Genomic DNA, 21,770 nt, shown 5'->3' on the forward strand with positions numbered 1-21,770 from the left:
TATCAGAGCCTACGCGATATCTTTAAATATAGCCGGCAGTCTATAAGAGAAGTGTCGGATTCCAGCTGAGGTTATTGTACAGTGTCAGTGGTGTCCGACGTCTCATCCATTCTGCGTCTGTTGTTCTTAATGGCTCTTGCAGCATTATGCATATCTACCACAGCATCAGTAAACTCCAGAACAAGTAAAGCCTGACCTCTTACAAGGAAGCCTCTCTCCCTCTCCCTCTCTCTCTCTGACTTCCCTCCCCCTGTGTGTGCATATTTGCTCTCTTTCTCCACTAAACCTATGCATTTGGCAGCTTTGTGCGGGATAAAATGAAGCAGACAGAATTAGGCGAGGTGATAGGGACTCTGCTAACAGTGAGGAGAGAAAAGGGGGAGGGCTGGGTATAGTATATGCCGAACAAATTATCACAGGCTCAGAGCTCCCCTCCGTGATATCTGGCAGTACTGCAAGTGTGTATGTGCAGAGTAGTGTGTGTGTGTGTGTGTGTGTGTGTGTGTGTGTAGAGGAGTCCTTGTGGTGTATATTTGATAGGCAGGCGATCACCTTTAGCTTGACCTTTCATCAGTGCAAGTCTATCCCCACAGTACACCCATCCTGCACCATTCACTGGACACATTGCTTAAACATCACAGTCTCCTCTCTCCCCCTCTCTCCTCCCTCTGCTCTTCCTGACATGATGATCTACCATCATGGACGTCTTCTAGACTTCAGTCCTGGTGACCAGCGTTTCCCGTGGGATTACAAACACACACACACACACACACACACACACACACACACACACACACACACACACACACACACACACACACACACACACACACACACACACACACACACACACACACACACACACACACACACACACACACACTGTCTTAACACACTGCATAAAGTAAAAGGTCAAAGGCAGAGATGGAAACCTCCATGTCAGGGTGTCCTGGGAGATGTTGGATCAGATACACAGCACCAAAATAGAACACATTGTGAAAATGGGTCAAATATTAAGTGTGCAATGACAAACTGGTCACCATACGGCAAGCAATTGGAGTCCTCATTTATGCAGTTTAAATAAAAACTGATATTTGTTCACCATATTGTATTTTCAGTTAATATAGATTTTTCCAGAAGCCCTGCAGACACAGTGGCTTTGCCATTTTCCTTAACTGATCATTTCCCACTTTTCACTTGCCCAGAAGTTGTTGTGAGCTGAAATCATGGAAGTCATACCAATATGTTTATTTCTGCTTTCCCTAAAGCCTTCACTGAGCACAACGCTGTATCAGAAAGCTGTCATTGATTGGATGCTGCAGGCAGTCTGACACAACAGTTGTATAATCGAGTATTATAACCAAGATAAAGATTTGATTTCTATTAGATTCACCACTTAATCTGTTGGTATTAACAAATTAACAGTAACAACTTTACTCATTTATTAATACAGGTTTTATATTCCTGATATCTTTATTTCCTCTGTTAATTAGTGTCAAAAATAATATTACAGTGAGAGGGAGGAGGACAGCCTAAGGTCTTTCTTAAGAAACACAGTTTGTCAGTTGTCGTCATTTCCATTCAGTCACACGTGAAGCTGTATATTGGATATACATATATTTGGTCTAAAACATATGGGGAAACATTGTAATCACAGTCTAGTTTATGGAATGATGAATATCTATCAATAAATGTCGTTGCTACCAGTAGAAATAGACTTTACGTGCATTCAGTCTCTGAGTAGAAATACATGTACTCACCGTGGTTTAATTCATCTCACCGCCATTTAAATACAGAACAAACAGACTTAAAAGAACAGTGTATTTGGACAGTGTATATATGGACAAAGACAAATAGAAATTCTAAATCAACAAAAGTCACATAACTCTAAAGTTCAACTGTGCTGCTATCATCAGATATGGACGTCACTTCAGATGACACTTCACAGAAAGGGACGTTTTCCTTTCTGTAAATACATAGCATATATCCACGGACTGAGGGAGACAGTTTGTGTTCCTTGCAGGGATGAGCTTTAGCATCAACAACTGGAAAATCAACCACAATTCAATCTGAAGTCCCTCGTAAAGAAGTTAAAACCACCGGCGCCTGTGTTATTGTGTTCATGCCATTTACTGTCATTACACTAACTCAAAGTCAAGCCATCATTTTGTGTGTTTTGCAAGTGCAGGTCAGGTGATGTTCAATGTATTTCCAATACTTAATTTCCTTTATAGACCACAATCACTTGGTGAAAATCAGTACATTGCACAATCACCTCCTACCTAACGCTATAATTTAATCACTTTCTAATCTAATCACATCATTAGTATATTTTGTTTCAATGTTTCTTTGAGGTTGTTATGACAGAAAGGAAGGACAAATTATGAATTATTTTCTTTTGATCTCCTGGGAAGATATACATTCAGAAATATAGTCCTCTATATGTATTTTTGGAGGGCTACATTTCCATGTTGACAATCACTTGAACAATCATAACAGCCTTAATGCATGCTTAACAGGCACCTGGGTGCCTACTGGATACTGCAGGCAGTCAGAAGAAACATGAGACACACTGAGAAGGGGAAGGAAATGGGCACTTGCATGTCTGTATTTTTGTTTGTGAGCGAATGGTTTTGTGCACAACAGAGAGTGGGAAATGAAGTGTAGTTCTGCTATGAGACTAAAAGGGTATCTGAGCAGTGGGAGGATAGTGGAAGCGTAGGGAGAGAGATGGCAGTTTGTTCTGCACTACCAACACAAGAACAGAGGCAAGCTTTCTTTGAATTCCCCAATGTGACTTTTCAACCAAAAGATTCAACATCCATTGTGTCACAGAAGTGGGTCAGTATAGCTTATCCAGCGACTAGAGAGAGAGAGAGACCTTTGAACTCAATATCTCTCTTTTTCTTGCCATCCCATTTTTCCTCTTTGTATCACTGTCACCCTTTACTCCCTTTTACGCTCTCACCTACAGTATCATCTGTCCTCTTGTCTCTGGCTGCTTCTTTCTGGCTGCCTCTCTCTCTTCCTGTCTGCTTTGATGTTCCTCAAGTTCCCCCTAACCGGGCACATCTCTTTCCCATATTACTGGACCAAAGCAGCTGTAGGATTAATGAAGGGATCAAACAACATTTTTCATGTTCATTTAGCACAGAGCGTACAGCCCGTTATGTTCAAAATGCTGGCCCAGAGTTCAGATGGAGCTTTGATCGAGTTCGGAAAAGGTCACATTGAGAATTCACATTGGCTTGTGTTGGCCCAGATTGACATAAACAATATTCTAAGAAAGCCTTTGTGATGCACTTGCTCTTCTACAATCCTCTTCTTCTTACTAAGTTGTATGCGAAGTGTACAAAGAAGGCAGATAGCTTTGTAATAGTACAGTTGAAACTGTTCAGCGTCAAGAAAAAAACAAGACAACACTGTTGTTAGTTTTAATGTTTTCAAGATTCACAGAGCAAAGGGAAAATCTAAGTTAATTCTGAATCATGTTTGAGACTGTTTATGACTGTAAAGGGTGAAGTCAAGCCTCATAGTCAATAATGGATACTACAATTTACACACACACACAAAACAAGCTGCAAGACAATAGTGGTTAAAAACCAACGATGCAAATATTGTTATTCAGTTTACACACAAACACAACCTATTAAAATCCAAACTTCTCTCTCCCATGCATCTATACGCAATAGAAATATTCTCTAGCTAGCTGTATGTATTCAAATTCAACACATAACACTCTTATATATGCATATGCCATCTCTCTTCACGTCTCTATGGTTGTTATGTGGAGGAATCAAGGGATGGAAAACCTTTTGATTAAAAATAGACTTTACACTACAAAAAAAAAAAACAGTCTGATTTCTAAACAACACCGTGACAGCTCAGCTGCGGTCATGGCTGAAAATTGCATCGAGGAGAATCATTGTCATTGATCAGTCTTTTAATATTTTACATGCAGTGGGATCTTGTGAAGGCATTTCCCCGTTTGAAAATGAGGAATTCACTCATTTAAATGTTCTAATCCCTGCTACTAAGACATCACCACATTTAAAAGTCACATGGCCAGGCATGTAGGAGAAATGATCATTTCCCCCATTTGTTCCTTACAAAGCGACAGAATAAAAATGTCTTATTCCCCCATCAATCAATACTCGATGGCTGGGCACTGTCTTCCCGTTTCACCCTCCTTCTCTATCTCTTGTTTTGAATCCATTTATGTGAGGCATGATCAGCTGCAATTACCCTCCCCTTCCTCCTCTTCCATCCGTCCATCCCTCATCTCCCTCCCCTCTCATCCAGCCTCTCTCCACAAGGCAACCAGCATTCCTAAGAGCGAGCCAATCAATTCCTCTCCAGCTCGTCTTCCCTTCCCTCTCTCTCTCATTTTCACTTTATCTCTCGCTTCCATTCTTGCTAGCAATTTGTCACTTAGCAACGGTGTCTGCTATGCTGTTAGGTAGTGAATCATCCCGGGCTGCAGTCCTGTATTAACCCTTTCAGTACAACTAAGTCTTCCACTGAAGCACTATGATATTTCTGACGAATATCATAATGTCTGAAAAGTCCTGATTTAACAAGCAGAATATTAAAACCAAAAAAACATCATTCCGTGGTCCCTCGACCTGGTGTGTTTTTAGGGACAGGTGCAACAAGGGAAGTAAGTAAATGGCTCATCAATTTTCTAATTAGACAAATAAATGAAAATCTGAATTTATAAAATGTTAGAACTTTAACGAGGTACCGGTCACCGATTGGTTACGAAAGTAATTCTATTCTGGAACACTCGGGTTACACTTCATGACCAAGCAACACACTAAACCTTGTGGATAAGCTCCTACCGTTCACATGTTGGCATCTCAATAAGGTCAACATAATGTGTTTCAGCATAACGACAGACTGAAACTCTTTTGGCCAAATCAGAAATGTTATTTACAGCGCTCAGCTTTGCCAACACATGCACTGCACTGTTATGGTGATGATAGGAATTGCTGTTCAAGTCAAACAGGGGTAGTGGGTTTGTTTGATGTACATAATGACATGCTAACACCCCTGTAATCCTTTTTCACTTTACTGCCAATGACATTTTAAGTATTCCTAATGTGCTCCAGCCATGCTGAGAGGAAGGGGGGGGGGTGCAGTCATCATGTGTATGTGGGAGGATGTGCATTTAGGATTCTTCTTCTTTTTTTTTTTTTCCATCTTTGTTCTGGTGACTTTGTTCTCTTTTTTTGTTTCTTGTTCTCTTCTGTGTCTCTTTCCCTATGCTGATCAGAGGTCGACACCTCGAGCGCAGCCTCTGCCTGTTCTTTGCACAAACTATAAAGACCCCATGCTAAATCATTAACCCAGCTGCTTGATATCAAAACTCAGGAGTTTCTCTGCATTTCAGGGAAAAAAAGCGCTCATTTGCATCACATTTCCACCACATTAGCATATCAGCCCGCATTCCCACACGCACACACTCACTCACTCACTCGTCAGCCTCATTTGCCACAACCTGCTCCGGCACTTTAATGTTTATTTCTCCCCCCGCTGCACAGACCTTTAATCAGATAACAAATCTCCGTGCCGTTAGTACATTCAAACAGGTGGAAACAAGTAATAGAATGTCAGTGAGACAGAAACAGTAAGAGATTGAAACAGAGATTGTGGTTGAGCTCAGGAAAAGTAGCAGTGAGCAACTAAGATTGAGATGAGGCCTTGTAAAATAAATAAAAACTGGTTGTTAAACTACCACAATCACTTGAAATTGATCTTGACATTTACTAGCATCCTTAGCTGTTACCTGCATCCAAGTTGGGAAAGTGACGTCCTTTAATTGGCCTTCTTTGCTAGTAAAACATACGTCTCAAACAGGATTCTGTTCCGTCAGTGGGGAAACTACAGCCTCTGTTGCAACTCAAACAAAGGGTGTCAACATTATACTGTATTGTGGTATGTAAGAACGTTGAAGGGATCTCTATTTAAGCGAAATGTTGGCACTCAGATGACACCCTTTCACTTTGATTCTGAGGGATGAATATCAGACCCCAACAACTTTACTGCTGAAGATTTTGTTGCCATTTGTTTTGTCCTATTTAATGGGATCCAACAGACTTCCCTTGCATGTTTTCGCGCGCGCGTGTGTGTGTGTGTGTGTGTGTGTGTGTGCGTGCGTGCGTGCGTGTGCGTGCGTGCGTGCGTGTGTGTGTGTGTGTGTATTTCTCCGCAGCCTCGCTGTACCATTTTTTCTTATGAAGCATATTCACAAGTGCATGCAAGTAGCAGTAGCAGTTTTCCCTTTAGATGCGAATGGAATAAAAGAGGAGAGTCAGACATGGGGGAAATAGAGATGATGATAGGAAACCAAAAAAGAGAAACAATTATGACCATCTTCGGTGCAGCATCCATGATGTTCGACTGCAATTTCCATGCACTCTTCTCTCGGCTATACAGAAGCATACACACCCTCACGCTGTTTGTTTGCAGACTTCTCGCTGCCGTAATTGCAGTGACATTTATATTTGCACCTGAAGCCTGTCTGCCAGATTCCATTACTTGGAGCCAGATTTCGAGAGAGGCAGACGAGACTGAATGCCAGATGATTGGAATGAGCGCAGAACCAAATGTACCTGAAAGAGCTATTTTGAATCAAAGCCCAGCTGCACGCCATCTGACGGGGTCACCTACGGAGTGTACGTGTTACTGAAGACAGCCTGGTACACCACACGTGCATAGATACATGCATACAGCCAGGCACGTAGGTGTACATAATATGGACGTTCACACACACACACACACACACGGCCACAAAAATGTAAACACATACTGGATGTGTCTCTAATCACGAATTCAGACTTTGAAATTTCCCCTTCGACAAGAAACCACCCCTATTCCCTCCCCTCCCGCCCCACGACACAATACCACAATATTCCTTTTATTTCTTTCTTCATAAATGCTCAAAATGAAAATTTGCAGGATAATGGTCATCAGTCTGAGGACTTTCTGAGTTACGGTGATAAATCTATCTGGACTGGGAATCTTGGCTCCGCTGTACTATCCATTGATCATTTTCACAGCTTTGTCATTAAATATTTATTCAGCTTATTCACTGGTGGCCACAGTTCAGTAATGGCCACTATGATGTGGCTGTAAAAGATCCACAACTCAACAAAAGATAAATCTACATCTTCGCAAACTGTGTCTGCCATCCTGCAGGTCATCTGCACATGTCGACTACAGTCTCACCTATGAAATTCAAATACTGAGCTGGCATGTTCAAAGTGTATTACCGTTAGCCCCCCAACACCCCCCCCCCCACACACACACGCAATATTTATTACATGAATATTTCTCAGCCCAGGGGGCCCTTTGAGACAGATGCAACACCAAGTTGTTTGTCTGTGCCTGTGGTTGTTTACATGACTGGGAGGTTTATCCTCCATCAACCAACATCAGCATTCGCAGTTTCCGTTTTCCCACATGGGTCAATTACAGAGAGCGTGATGGGCAGGAGCTCCAGGCATGATGGGTTTTGAGGCAAAGGTGCAGAGGAGAGGAAATTTGCTGTAAGAGAGTGAAATTAGCAGTGTGGAAAGGGGTAAACTTGGCTGTTCGGTACTCTTGCATCCATACTCGCGCCAAAATCCCGGGTCAGTGTATTTCTTCAATACTCTCACCACCAAACACACACTCCTCACTAAGACAATCTGATATTTTCTGAGAAGGATAACAAGAGGTTAATCTCATGAAGTTGGCTCTTATAGAAGATGTCATGCGCTTGTCCTGCATCCTTCTTGCCGTGGTGCTGCACACACTTCTTCCTGAACATCTCGGTGCGCCACAAAATGGAGAAGTCGTGACAGAAACCCTTTAAACCAACTAAGTTACAAGACCGTTCTGTCTGCTGTTTGAGAGCAAAAAGTAGAACAAAAGTTCAATTTTCTGCACGATTGATCTTGACAGTGGAGCACCAGTTCAGCAGTACTTACAGCTCTCAAGTCTGCAGTACAAAGTCTGACTCGCACATCAGCTGCGCCTCCCGATCTTCTACACATCACTTCTAGTCTGGCGGTGTGTTATTTGGTACTTTACACTGGGAGCAGGCCAGGGTCATCATTTAAAACGTAAGAAGTACAGAGTTTCTTTTGAATATGTTGCAAATAAACTTAAACTTAAAACAAACTAATTTAGTCGCAAAAGCCCACAAAGCTTCATCGAGACAGGTCTATAGACACACACATTGATAAGTCAAATACAAGTCAGTGTAACAAAGAACAGATTTAACGGCATGTTTTGACCGTGTACAGTTAACCATTTGTTGAGACCTGTTAAGGAAAGTCCAAATAAACTGCCGTTCTTCCAGCATATGAAGATCCTGCTTATTTAAACTGTATAGACTGATGAACATACAGTTTGTGGACTCACTATAGAAGACCATGCAGGCACCACACAGACAGAAGCTTGAATGTAATCTCTTCCTTTCATCTGTAGAACCTAGCTTTTCACTGTTTCGTCTTTTGAAGGGGTTTTTTCACAACCATTCCAGGGCTGCTCTGTCACAGGAGCGCTAGTTCACGGAGTTCGGTTGATCATCCAGACATCAAGTGGCGGCGAAGGATCTAAAACCTACATAATTCAAAATGTTTCTCGTAACATTTTTTTTTAATTTCTTTTCCGTTGCCATGTTTGAATGAGTTTTGGAAATCCTGCTGTCATTGTCACCTTTGTCAGGGTACATTTTGTCTTGATCCAAAAGCCTTCGTCGGGCTTCTCGTTTTCCAAGCTTCCGTTCTTTGATGTTTCAGCTGTTTTTTTGTTTTTTTTGTAAGCTTAGGGACACGGGAGAGCACTGTGCTGCTGATATGCAAAGTCACCCCCACCACTAAATCTTTTTTATCTAATTAATGGATTAAGAGGAGCCGTTAGACAAAGTGGGGGACTGGTGACAACACTTTACCGTGACCCTGGATCAAACAGAGGGGATGTATGAAGCATCAAATTGGCTAGTTGACCTCCTAGAGAGGACTCTGTTTATGGTCACCACTTAGATTCTGCTCCCACACAGAAACAGACAGTACTCCATCCCCCACACAAATACACCCACGGTACTGTATCTACTGTACATAATACACACTCACTCACGGCTCATACATGTCATGTTGTGGTAGCTATTTTCCATCATTGTATTCATCTCAACCACCTCACCTGGAGCTTTGTATTTGATTCGTCATGTTTAACATTGTTGTATTTAGAGCAGTAAAGATAATTGCTCAATGTATAATGCGATCTCATCTGTGTGAATGACCTGACCTACAATTAGATTTTTGAGAGAAAATGTATTGTGTTAGATATAACCACACACTGCAGCACTGCAGATGTCCTCTTGATGTCCACTGTGTCCTCAGCGACAACTCAGGGCAGATCTCACTGACATTGATATTTTACATCCACTCTACCATTTGCCTCGCAAACAGCTTAAGACACGAGGTGGTATTTTAAGACAGAAAGCTGTTCTAAGACTCTGTAAATTCTGATATGCCATAGCGTATGCCATTTTATTGATTTATTTATTTTCCATTTTATGTTCAAATTCACTTTTTTTTTTTCTCTCTCTTCCTAGGGGGCAGCGAGCATGGCTATTTATTCTAGACATGACCTTAATGAACATGTTTCTCTCTTCCAGGATGCTGCAGATACCATAACCTGAAATAAAATCCTCATGAGAGGAGCAGAGAGAGTGTCTCTGCTCCTCTCTATCCTTCAGCCTTCTCTCTCCTCCTCAAGAGTACACCAAATGTATTCTGTTTTCCTAAAAGCCCCTGAAGATTTCACGTCATTACTCTGAAAATGAATTTTTACAATGCAATCATTTATTTTCTTTCTTTTCTCTTGCATGCATCACAGTAGCCCCTTAATGAATATTTTTAATTTTTAATTTTCATAATAAATAATTTCACCTGTACAAGTCATCAAAAACGATTGGCCACGTCCGCAAACAGAGAATTTTGAAATGAACCTGACCCCAGCGACAACAAGCCCGCTGACGAGATTAGTCTGTCACAGTGAATACTAATACTTCTGTACTTCTCCCTCCTTCCCCTCCTGAAAATAAACCTCCCCATCTAAACTGCCCCAGTCCCCTCTGTGGAAGTTGATTTGCTAACTCTTGTCTCTCTTACTAACAAGCTTCAGACTTCTTCCAATTTGATTCTTTTCATTGGTGAATTTTTCTTTTCCCTTACCTTTTATGATTTCAACAACTAACACTGTGTCATTCACGGAATGTGAACCATCTGTTGTTTTCTCTACTTAACTTGCGACTTACATACTAACAAATGTACTGTTATCCTTTTATTCCTTTTTTTTATGATTTTATTTTGTAGATGACCCTTTTAAACTAAATAGTTGCTTCCAATTGCTTTCTTTATTTCTTTATTTGGATGTTTTACTACATAAACAGAAGGAAAAAAAAAAGATTCTTGTCAAATTATATTTTTTTTTAATCAAATTACATTTTTTTTTTTTTTAGAACTAAATCGCCTATTAAACGGAGAAGCTGCTTTTGCAAAAGGCGATTTTCCTTTTTTTATTTCCCACTTTTTTGGGGTTGAGGTGTGTTTTCTTGAGTTTTTAAGGTTTGTCATTATTTTTTTTCTTTTTCCTCCCCCTGTTTTCTCCTGAAGCACGCAGGCATTGGACACGCTATGGTAAACAAACTGCATTATATGGTAGATATCATTCTAATTGTCTTACACTTTGGTTTGCCCTGGGTTTTCCGTTACCTCTTTCTATTCTGTTTGCTTTACTGAAAGTACAATCCTCCATCAATTCCAAGGTAGCTGAAAAACTTCACCTTTCTGTTTTTCTTTTAGCCCTCTCTGTATATATATATATATATATCTGTTACTGTTTTTTTTTTTTTTTTTATCGCCATCCAGTTTCCCTTTCCTGAAAAGACTTAATGTCTTCATCACAAGAGGTCTGCCCAAAAAGATCTACAATTATATAAATTTAGATTTTTTTTTTTTTTTATTTTTTTATTTTCCGTCTCTTTTTATTTTGGTTATTTATTTTTCTCGAACTTCAAACACTATCCGTATGAAGAAATAAAGAATCATAATGCAAGATATTTTCTCAATTGAGTATTAAAAAAGTTTTAAGAACTACCTTTACATTTTGTTAAATCCTGTTCCTTTCTGATTTATGTTTTATTTTTTTATTTTTTTAAGAAGATCCCTATGAAGTGAGCGCACACAGCAGACTTCTCAAGCAGATAAAGGTCAATCCAGTGAAAGGAAGTATATATATACATAAAAAAAGAGACTTTTTTTGCCCCAACTGTAACAACATGAGATGAGTGGCACCAGAGACACCACCGTGTGTTGCTTCAGTTGCACCTGCGCAGCCTGTAGTGGAGTGACCTGTTAACTCGGCTTGCCATCCTGTGGTTTATGGCATCATGAAGAGTATTTACAACTCGTGATTTAGTGGTCAAAGCCCTGGCTGTAAAGTAGGCCTCAAATGAGGGCTTGATCCCATTAGTGGCCCCCGGCTGATTGATGATCAAGATGGGGCCTTTCCCAAGACCTTGCGCCCAAACACACTCCCTCTGTTACACACACATGTGCACTCTTTAAAATGTGCTGTAATGTGGCAGTGGTCCCCGAACTCAGGTGCAGAGGTGATCAAGAGTAAAGAAGGAAGTCATTTTTCAAAATAAATATCGATGGTGAGAATCTTATTTTTAAAGACTTACATCAGCCTTAATGCACTGTAGTGACCACTGGTGGGCCACCATTAGTGTGGAGTTGTGCTCAGTCTTACTTGCTTTCACTGGATTTCTCCAATCAATAACTGTCTGCCCATTGATGCAGATCATAAACGGATCTGTATGAGAAAATCGGAGCTGTGTGCGATCGTCCCTCATTAACACTAACACTAACTTATATTTCTTATACTTTACTGGCCTCACCTTTGCATGACCAGACCTGACCCCCCTCTTTCCAATCTTTTTTTTAAATCTTTTTTTATTGTTGTTTTTTGATATAGAGATTGCATTGACTATATATGTATATGTATATATCATGGCTAACATATATACATACATATATGAGTTGTCCTAATATAATCAATACGGCCATACGACATATTAGCCACCCCCCCCCTTGATTTATTTTTATTTATTTACTTTAAATTTCTTTTATTTTTACAGTTGTTTTTTTTCTTATATAAGTTTAAATTAACTCACTAAAATGAATAATGACCTCACACCTTATCTTTCTGAAACAAAAACAAAGGGAAAAAATAAAGAGGGGGGACAGATTCTCATTTTCTGGTGAATAGAAGATTGATGCCCCGAGGTATGAATCTGGCCGATCCATCATAACACGCACGAGTTAGAAAAGAAATGTATCTGGCAGTGACTCACTCATTCTTGAATCAAATTCGGCAAAAAAAAAAAATGTGATGAAGCAATTTTGTGCTTGCATCAGAAATCATGTGGTGAAATGAGGCATAATGAGAACTGCAATCATGACTGAGTAGAGATTGTTGTGTGCGTGCGTGTCCAACATTGTGGAGGACAGGGTCAGCAATGATACAATATTTCCCACCGCTGGAATACTAATGGCTCTATTCTCCAAAACATGGGCGTCTCCTCTCCCCCCTCAGTTTTCCTTATTCTTTAAAAAAAACCCTCTCATTTCCGTTGATTCCATCTGTGATTGTTGACACTGGTCCCATCCTGTCCCAACTCCACCTCCAAACTGACAGTATCCAGTGGTTGTGTTCCTGCACCCTAGCTGCATGTTTCTATTGGCTAGAATGTCTTTCCCATCAGCATCGTCACGGGGTGTAAATGCTGCTCTTGCCCAGCACGTGTCAGTCTGTTGTACACGTGTCTAAATGGGTTTTTATGTTGCCTTCCTGTCCAAAACCCAAACCCTTAACACTGAAATCCCTCATCCTTCCTTTTTTACCCAATCGTCTGGTGTTGTTGTGCCCTGAAATTACTTTTTTTTTTTCTCTCCCACTACTTTCCCACTTTTCTGCATCTTGCAAGATGTTTTTTTTGTTTTTTTTGTTTTTATTATTTGTTTGTGTTGTATCTAATGGAGATCCCCATCACCACCACCACCACCACCACCACCACCACCACCACCACCCCCCTCCTTCCTGTCACCCCTTAATTTATGTGCATGGCTTGTGTGTCACCCCTGTTAGCTTGGATGGACTCATTTTGTTTCTTCTTAACCAAAACAAACCCTTGTCACATGAAATAACACATTCAGTCCAAATCTGGATCTGGTTTGAGCAATCAAATTGCAGAGGACTTTTAAAGAATCCTCACATACGTTTTTACCACTGACTAAATTTACTAAAACAGTGTTACTAATCTACTGTTTGAATCAAACCTTTGTTGTAACTGTACTAACAACCATTTTTGTGTCTGACTTTCCCTTACTTACAAAAGTACTAACCGATTTCGTTCACCCTCCAACCCTTTTAACTCTTTTCGGCATATAGCTAAAGAACCCCCCTCCCCAACCCCCAACCCCTCCCTCCTCTTTCACATCCTCCTGACAAGTGTTGCCAAAACAGTGCTCACCCCGAGCTTCCCAAACCTCCCTCTTGTCTTTACTAACTTAGAAATGTAGTTTAGCTCCAAGGTTCAAGGTCTACGTCTCCAAACTACATTCTTATATTTACTGTTTAAAGACAAGGCCATCACTCAACATAAATTGCGCCCGGCTCAGACATTTGACAAGCTGCCAGACACCTATCCAAGTCCAACGCTGGAGGGGAACTCGTTCTGTCCCCTTGGCTCTTCTGCAACTTTTGTTATTGTGCGCCTGGTTTTGACCTGAGCTAATGCGGGGGAAGTGTGTGGGCTGCTAAGTGTGTGATATAATGTATTAACACAAAAAGATAACATGTTGTTTTTCCCTGCAAGATTTCTGACAGACAGTGGCAACGAGGGTAAGTGATGCATTTTCAAGGTAAGCCTGTTGACCTCTGATGCATGGATTATGATGTTAAAGAGTGAAGAGTGACTGAAAGGTGTCTGTACGTAGTCACATTCGATATAGTCAGAGATTTCTGACAAATGAACTACAAAAACGATAAGCCTGGGACATGTCATTTTCCATTGTATTTTTTTTCCCCATAACAATTTGGGACATGGCTAACAGAAGCTTCGAGACTTACTGTATTCCTTCTCCTCAGCCCTTGCTGTGTTTATTCAGGCGCACAAGGAAGTAGCGGCTGCTGTACTTGTGTTACCTTCTGCGTGTGCTTGCTCATTTCTTTCTTTTAATTTCGCCCGAGTCAGCATATTATTTTGCTCCCGGACTTGTGAAGATCAATAGGCAGTAGATGAGCTGTGAGTTCTCGTGTACGCAGGGGATTTTGTGCAAGCGTGTCAAATGTGATGCGGATTCATCTCCTGGCACGTGTGATAGACATTTTGAGCTCACTGAACAGGAAGTTTTAGTGTGTACAGAATGTGGTTGCTCTTATTATTTAAACTACAATAGGACTAACCAAACTGAGTTCAAAAATATTTCCTAAGTGTTTTCAGTGTAATCACCAGCATAGTTGTTTACTTCATAAAATGCAGATCAACTTTATGGAGTTCCCAGCAGCCTGCAGTCATGAAGGAAGATATCTGTGAGCTGTAGGGACACGCTCAGTTGAGCACACTGTGGGACTCCACAGAGAACAGCCACATCACAAAAGCTTTGTCAGTCTTTTGGTAGTTGTTGGTTTATCAGGAACAAGCGCTCAGCAGGGAGCATAAAGATTAGTGAAAAGAAACCATCTCAGGGGCCAGCTGAGCAGCACATGAGCACATAAAATAAAATCTCATGATTTCAACAGCCGTGTCACAGACCGTATATTCAGCTGTAAACATCTTCAGTATGTTTTGTATGATTTCTGAGACGCACAGTTCGGCACAGATCAGCTAGGTCTGTTTAGTTTCGGTGTGTGCTGGGCTGAAGACGTATTTAAGGAGCAGCTGGGTTAATAACAAGAATCAAATTATGCTACCAGCTGGCCTTTTGAGTTTGCTCTGTATTTTACCTGTTTTCCTGTTTAAATCATCCTATTTTTTTTGTAGTGGTGTGTTAGTTGCTCATTTGAGGTGGATATGGAAGAAGGAATAAGGTCAACCGAATGAAGATCACTGGAAATAGAGCATAGAAGTGTTAATAAGCCAGTTCTATTTTTGTGTTCTTCTTCTTTGATTGTCACAGCAGGCTTTGTTTCAAGACAGAAACAGTGATCGCACAATTACAGAAAGGGATTTACACAGTAAACGATCGCAGTTGTTTAAAAAAATAAAATAAAAACTATATTTCCATGTTAATAAAAAAAACTGCATCAGTCTGGCACAGGAGAGGTCCTCACTAACCTTGACTGTTCTGAATGTCCTCTCTCAGCTCGGCTTTTGTTCCAGCTCTACATTTAATTTCAATGCACTCACAATCAAGGAAAAACCCAGAGTGCTAATTTTATCTCGTGAAGTGAACCTGGATTTTAACAAGCATTCATTTGACCTGTGAGTGATTATCACCATGAAGTACAGAGGAATAGCAGAGGGAGCTAATGCTGGAGGTTTACCTCTGTAGATATCGCAATGTTTTATCAAAGTGAATCCTTGCTGTAAATACACTTTATGGTTTTATTGACAGGCTGTTAGCTGCTTGTGTGCTTCACACAGATCTATAGGGAGGAATCAGAAGGATGGACGTTCTAACAAATGGATCCAGTTTATGTTTGATGTTTTTTTTTCAGCTGCTGTTGATAGGACCTGCTTTGTTAAGTAAAATGACCACAATTAGAACAGCTTTTAAAGCTACATATCACTCTGAATGATAAAACTAATAACAAAGAAGGTCAGTGGGAAAAAGCAGCGAGAGACTCACTGGTAGAATCTTAACATTTCACTCTTTGGAATTCATTTTAAGAACAATCTGTTGGCATTTTGCAGCTAACAATTTGAGCTGAGACCGCATGTTGAGTATTTCAACTAGCAACGTGTGATATCATCACCCTTCCCCTCCTACGGCCAGTGATGCAAGTGCTTGTAATGTTGTCAGTGAGATGAGTGTGCAGTCTAGTGGAAGCAAACACTCGCTACCTCTAGTGAATAATTACAAAGCCACCTTGGAGGGAACTCGTGGATCTTTGTTTTACTTTTGTTCATTTTTTCACTGTAACGGTTTCATGTGCTTATTTTGGGATTCTGACTTATTGTCTCTGTGGGTTTGTTCTTGCTGTTTAAGTCCAACCTCTGATCACTGAATAGAATATGATCACACTGGGCTTTTTAAAAATTTTTTTTTTTAATAAACTGCATGTGGTAAAGGCTTTGATGAACCTTTTAAGTGGTGGAATGTGGGATAATATATGAGCAAGAAAGAAGAGATACGTTGTTAATCTCAAGTTTTCCCTCTTAGCCTGGAACTTTATAGGTGTCTGGCAGCTAGCCAATGCTAGTCCCTCATGGCCGTAATGAATACATTAAGCCCTAAAGATAAAGCATCAACAACCCTCAATAAAATATTCCATTAACATTCTTCAGCACTTTAGTCTAAACTCTAATTTCAGAAGCTTTGCAGGTTACATCTTTACTTTTGAGGTCTCCTATCTCCTTGTTTTGAGAAGAGGTAATAGCATGGGTAGATGGCTGGACCAAAGTCAGTAGGTTTGAATTCACATACGCCGTGATGATCCGCCCTCCCCCTTTTCTCCTCCTTAGCCAGTCAGGTCTCTGTCATCACTATCGGACAAATGAAGTGGTCCTGCTGAAAGCCCCATTCGAGATCTCCAAAGACGACCCCAACATACCAGCATTGCAGTCTCTTCATGCCATATACTTCTGGCCAATATGATCCATCTTTGTCACCACGTACCAACAGCAGACATAAAAATGAGTTGCCCTGTTAAGAAGGGAAGTACGGAAACAAACAAACAAACAAACAAACAAACAAAAAACCGCCAAGGAAAAGAGAAGATGAGAACTCAGCAGAGGCGGATTATCTGTGGAGTGCAGTTGCTAAGGTTTCTCTTCAGCCCGCTGGCTTAGAGTGCATGTTGCAGTTGTTGTGGACCGATATTTAAACTTCAATTGAAGCGTGTTTATTAATTTACTACAATAACTGCTATTTTTGCAGATTTAAAAACTGTTCTGTTTATTGTTTAAACGGAATTTGTGCCTGTGCTCGTAGCATGAAAAATTATGCAGATCAACCACATGTTAAACCAAAGTAATGTCACTACATCCGACATGACAAAAAGACCTCCTCTCGTATTCAAAGTTTAACTGCAAATAACCGCAAATTAAATGTGGACTTTGATGAAATTATGGCCTTTAGTGCCAGCTTCACGTTTTAGTATGCAGAGGTAATGAAAAGCAGATGGTTGTGTACGTGGCTCCCAGCAGTGCTGTATTCATACTTTTATGCAGAATACCAGCTGGTGAATCAGACACTGGAGTGCTTCACTTTCACCCAGGCTAGCTCTTTTAGGTTAATTAGACAATACATTGGTCACTAACTGCAAAAGTCTCTCCAGAATCAAACAGCATGATTTGGCAGCGTGTGCATACCGCAGCATAGCTTGTGGTACTGATACTAAACACAATCATGATATAATGCCATTAGCCAAACTACATGTATTAGCATTTTCATCCAGTACTGCAGTTTGATGAATTTAATTTAAAAAGACAAGGTTTTTTATTCGTGATGCCTCCTGGAAAACGTCGGAGGAGAGATGCATTTTCATTTCAGTCTCATTTTTAGTCACTCTTCAGACAAGGCCCGGTGTAACTTTTTATACCAGTTACCTCATGTCTTTTAAGGTCTAGTGTTACATTATTACAACAGAAGTCTCCAAACATGTTTTAATTGAGGATGAAACCCTTTTTTTGTTCTACTAACACAAACGTGTGAACACTTTTTGTTACAGATATCAAAACCTCATTTGAGCTCAGAAAAGAGGAAGAAATATACCTTGGAGAGCCTCAAAATGTACCAAAACAGCTTTTGTATTAGGAATATCAAGTCTTGTTTCTGCACTTCAATCCTTGTCCTCTCATAGCGTCAGCCTGGGGCTGCATGTTTGATTCTTGACTCCACCTAACATTTTCTGCTCCGTCAGAAATCAAACAGTCAGCACAGAATATGTAACCTTGCACAACATATGAGACTTGAGGCAGTTGTTTATTGAAAAGGAAGTTATTTCTTTACTGATAGTTCCTCCAATTAGATACTTGTTTGTGTTTATCGATAGCATGTTTACAAAAGACTAGTTGTTTATTACATATACTGAATCTTTTTTTTTTATAGAGCAGGGTTCAGTTTTAAAGCCTTTAGTCAGCTGAAACAGAGTTATTCTTCCACCACTGGCAGGGATTACGCAGTCAGCATTGTTCCATTGGTTTTCTCTTAGCAACTGCACTCTAGAGTGAAAGCCCTCAGTCTGACTGGCACCAAAAGCAACCAACCAAGTGCTACAATTCAGGGGACAGCCCCACCTATCACCGGTGTTTAATCCAATTTCTTCCTTGTTTTTCCTCCCATTTTCTTCAAATTTCTCGTCTGTCTTATCATCTTCTGTTTCTGCCTCTACCTGCTCTATTTCTCTACCTCCCTCTCCTTTTTCTATCTCTTTTGGGCCATGCCTGTACCAGGTGACCATCTCAGTTGATGGTATTTTGACCACAACTGGTTACACCCAGGAAGATTACACCATGCTGGGCTCGGATGACTTCTTCTACATTGGAGGGAGCCCCAATACGGCAGACCTGCCCGGATCACCAGTCAGCAACAACTTCATGGGCTGCCTTAAAGATGTGAGTTGCTCTGTGTGATTGTGGAGTTTGTGGTTTGTAGTTTTTTGAGGCTGATCAAACATGAAACTACATAATTATGTGATGCATGTCACTGCTTAAAGCTAGTATATTACGTTACTTGCTATGTACACAATTCTCACCAAACCAGCCGTCAGTGTATGATTACCGTACAATCTTATACTTAAAGTAACCTTTTTTGAACTGTTCACAGCAATTTAGTGTTTCTAAAACTAAGAGGAGGAGAATTTTCTTTTTTCAAAACAAAATTGCATTAAAAAAAACAATAATACAAAGCACTACATAAGCACCCGTGTTAATTGTGTTTTTGTGACCACTGGTATGTGCGCACTTACGATTTCAGCATAGACTTGAGCGGAGAACGTGCATATCATTTTGTGTCCAACTTCGGAAAGCAACAGTGGAGACCCTTGAAATGCTTCAGAAAGCCTACGGCAATGTAGTAATGAGCCTGGTGAGGTGTTTTGAGTGACAGTCATACTTTAACATCGGCAGAACATCACTGTCCAAGACTGAAGACGGTGTGGCAAGTCATTCAGCACAACCAGGTGAATTGTTTTGACAGTTCAGGGTTTGTGCACCGTGGATTCATCCCCCACGGTCAGACGGTGAACACCGAGTTCTCCTGTGACGTTCTGAAGCGTCACAGAGGAGCATTCAGAGCAAATTATCAAAACTGTGGCGCAATGGCGCACGAGTTCTCCTACATGACAACACGCCTACTTACAGTGCGTTGAAAACAGGCGGGTTTCTCGTTCACATGAACCGTAACTCCCCATCCCCCCTACATGCCAGATTTGGATTTCTGTGGCTTCTGTCTGTTCTCCAAAACATTTGACACAAAATTTGGTGTTTGCTTTCTGATCCAGTTTCAGGTCCATTGCAAATATGCACTCACCAGTGGTCACAAAAAAAAGTGTGTCTCACAGGTGCTGATGTTATTGTGTGTTGCTGCTTCGCCCTGCTCCATGTGCTGCACAACAGGAACAGTCTCAGAACTTTGTGATTGGCTCATGTTAGAATGTGGAGTAGCGTCATTCTCGCACATACGCACATGAATACTTGTGTTGACTGACACCGTCTTGAGAATCATCAGTGTGCAGATATAACTCCCATATGTGAGAGTGGGAGGTGTCAGTCAGCATCCTGAATTTCTGTCCAGTGTTTATTTCCTCCAGGCTTCTTTCCTCTTGTCCTAACCACACTGCAGACCAAACACTTCCACAGGAACCCCTCAAACCACACCACAGTCAGCAAGTGGAATACAGACAGACTCAGACTGTATACACAGTCACACACAGTCTTGTATGTAGAGGACAGTTGTCTTCAACTCAACTTTGAAAAAACTGACTTTTATTTTCACCAGGGTATTAATCCATGGCTGAACAAGCTGTCAGGAGGACCAATCATATCTTAAAGTATTATGCCCATGTAATGACTTGTATAGAAGCGACGCAACATGGTGCCATCGCATTTCCTCATAAAATCACGCTGATTGAATAAGTAATTACTTTTGCCATCACTTTTAATGGATCACACAGTAATCACCCTATCTCTAACTTAATTATGCCTGTAGAATTACATTTTCATTATTTGGGCTGCTATCGGAAGGATCCCCAGTGGGTCTTAAACTTCCCAAGGCGTTTAACTATCCTCTCTCTCATCAAGACAAGGCTGGATTTACAGTCTATGTACAGAGAGAGAGTAGCGAAGGGAAGGGGGATGGAACAGGAGGAAAACTGAGCGCTAACAGCAACAAATAAAGGTGAAAGAAGCAATGATAGCAAAGTTCTGCATGTCGGAGCTGATGGTTTGAGAGACAGTTTCAGGGTCACAGTGTCAAAATTCTCCATGTCTTTCTCTTTGCTGGCATCGGTGGCGATAAGCAATAATTGCGATGGTGTTTCTGGACTTCACTAATCAAGGATTTAAACAGCGTCATGTTGTTTGTTTTTCTTCGGATTCACTCTTGTTTTTCAAGTTCCATCATCAGTGTTCATCATTTTGGTCTGTTTGTTTGGTCAAAGTTACCGTTTAGTTGCAATGCAAGCAGAGACCGGAAAAAAACAACAACACTATTACGCTTCTTCTTCTTCTTTGTGCACCGCTTCACTGAAAACGCAAAGACATTCATCAGTGGGCCACACGCTCAGTCACCAATGTGTTACTTCATTTGCTGTTAGATAGTGACTTAGCAGATATTTATTTAAAATGTCAAACATGTTTAACAACTTTTAGACGGTTCCATAGATTTAACAAACTCTCAATAAAAAGCTAATTTAGAAGAGATGCTGCAGAAAAAACTTGGCAAAATAGTGGAAAGGGGGTGCAAATAAAATTAAAAAAAATGCAAGCTGAATATGTATCAAACTAAAAAAAATATATTACAACTATTATCAACAGCAAATCCTATTGGATCGCACATTGCAGACTGTAAGAAAAGAACAATTGCAGAGGTGAGATTTGGTTTCGAGAGAACTGAGTGAGCTCCAGATAAAATCCAGGAGGTACGTGATGTTACTGTAAACATAAGACATCGGCATTCATTTATGACCTTCTGCAAAGGGAAGAACTTTTCATTCATCAGCTTGGGTTTCGGTCAGCACTGCAAAGCATGTGTCAAAACTTTGTGTGATAAACAATCAATTATCGAGTCGTAAAATTAGAAAAAGATGTTTTGGATCACCTTTCTATGTGAAATCATAATGCACCTTTTTCTGTCCATATGGGTACCTTCTACCTGTGTGTCTCTGTATTATTATTATTATTATTATTATTATTATTATTATTATTATTATTATCGTTTTGACAGTGCCCTTGAAAAATGAATGGCTTCAAAAACTGGTACATTTCTTCTGCCCCACAATGATGGGGGGGGAAAGGAGATAAACAACAGTATATTTGAAAAATA

General features: G+C 40.5%; 1 protein-coding gene across 1 annotated transcript in view; it reads left to right on the plus strand.

Annotated features, from left to right (window-relative positions):
• Positions 1 to 21,770, plus strand: part of nrxn2b (neurexin 2b) — a 660,052-nt gene that overhangs the window by 287,180 nt on the left and 351,102 nt on the right. Inside the window, 2 exon segments of the mRNA XM_069715608.1 lie at positions 10,668 to 10,691; positions 18,680 to 18,841. Of these exon segments, the coding sequence (XP_069571709.1) occupies positions 10,668 to 10,691; positions 18,680 to 18,841 (186 nt within the window).

This window comes from Brachyistius frenatus, unplaced genomic scaffold (genome assembly GCF_029030835.1).
Source record: "Brachyistius frenatus isolate BFR_SWC_R1_liver_20210118 unplaced genomic scaffold, ASM2903083v1 Contig_145, whole genome shotgun sequence".
NCBI classification, from domain to species: domain Eukaryota; kingdom Metazoa; phylum Chordata; class Actinopteri; family Embiotocidae; genus Brachyistius; species Brachyistius frenatus.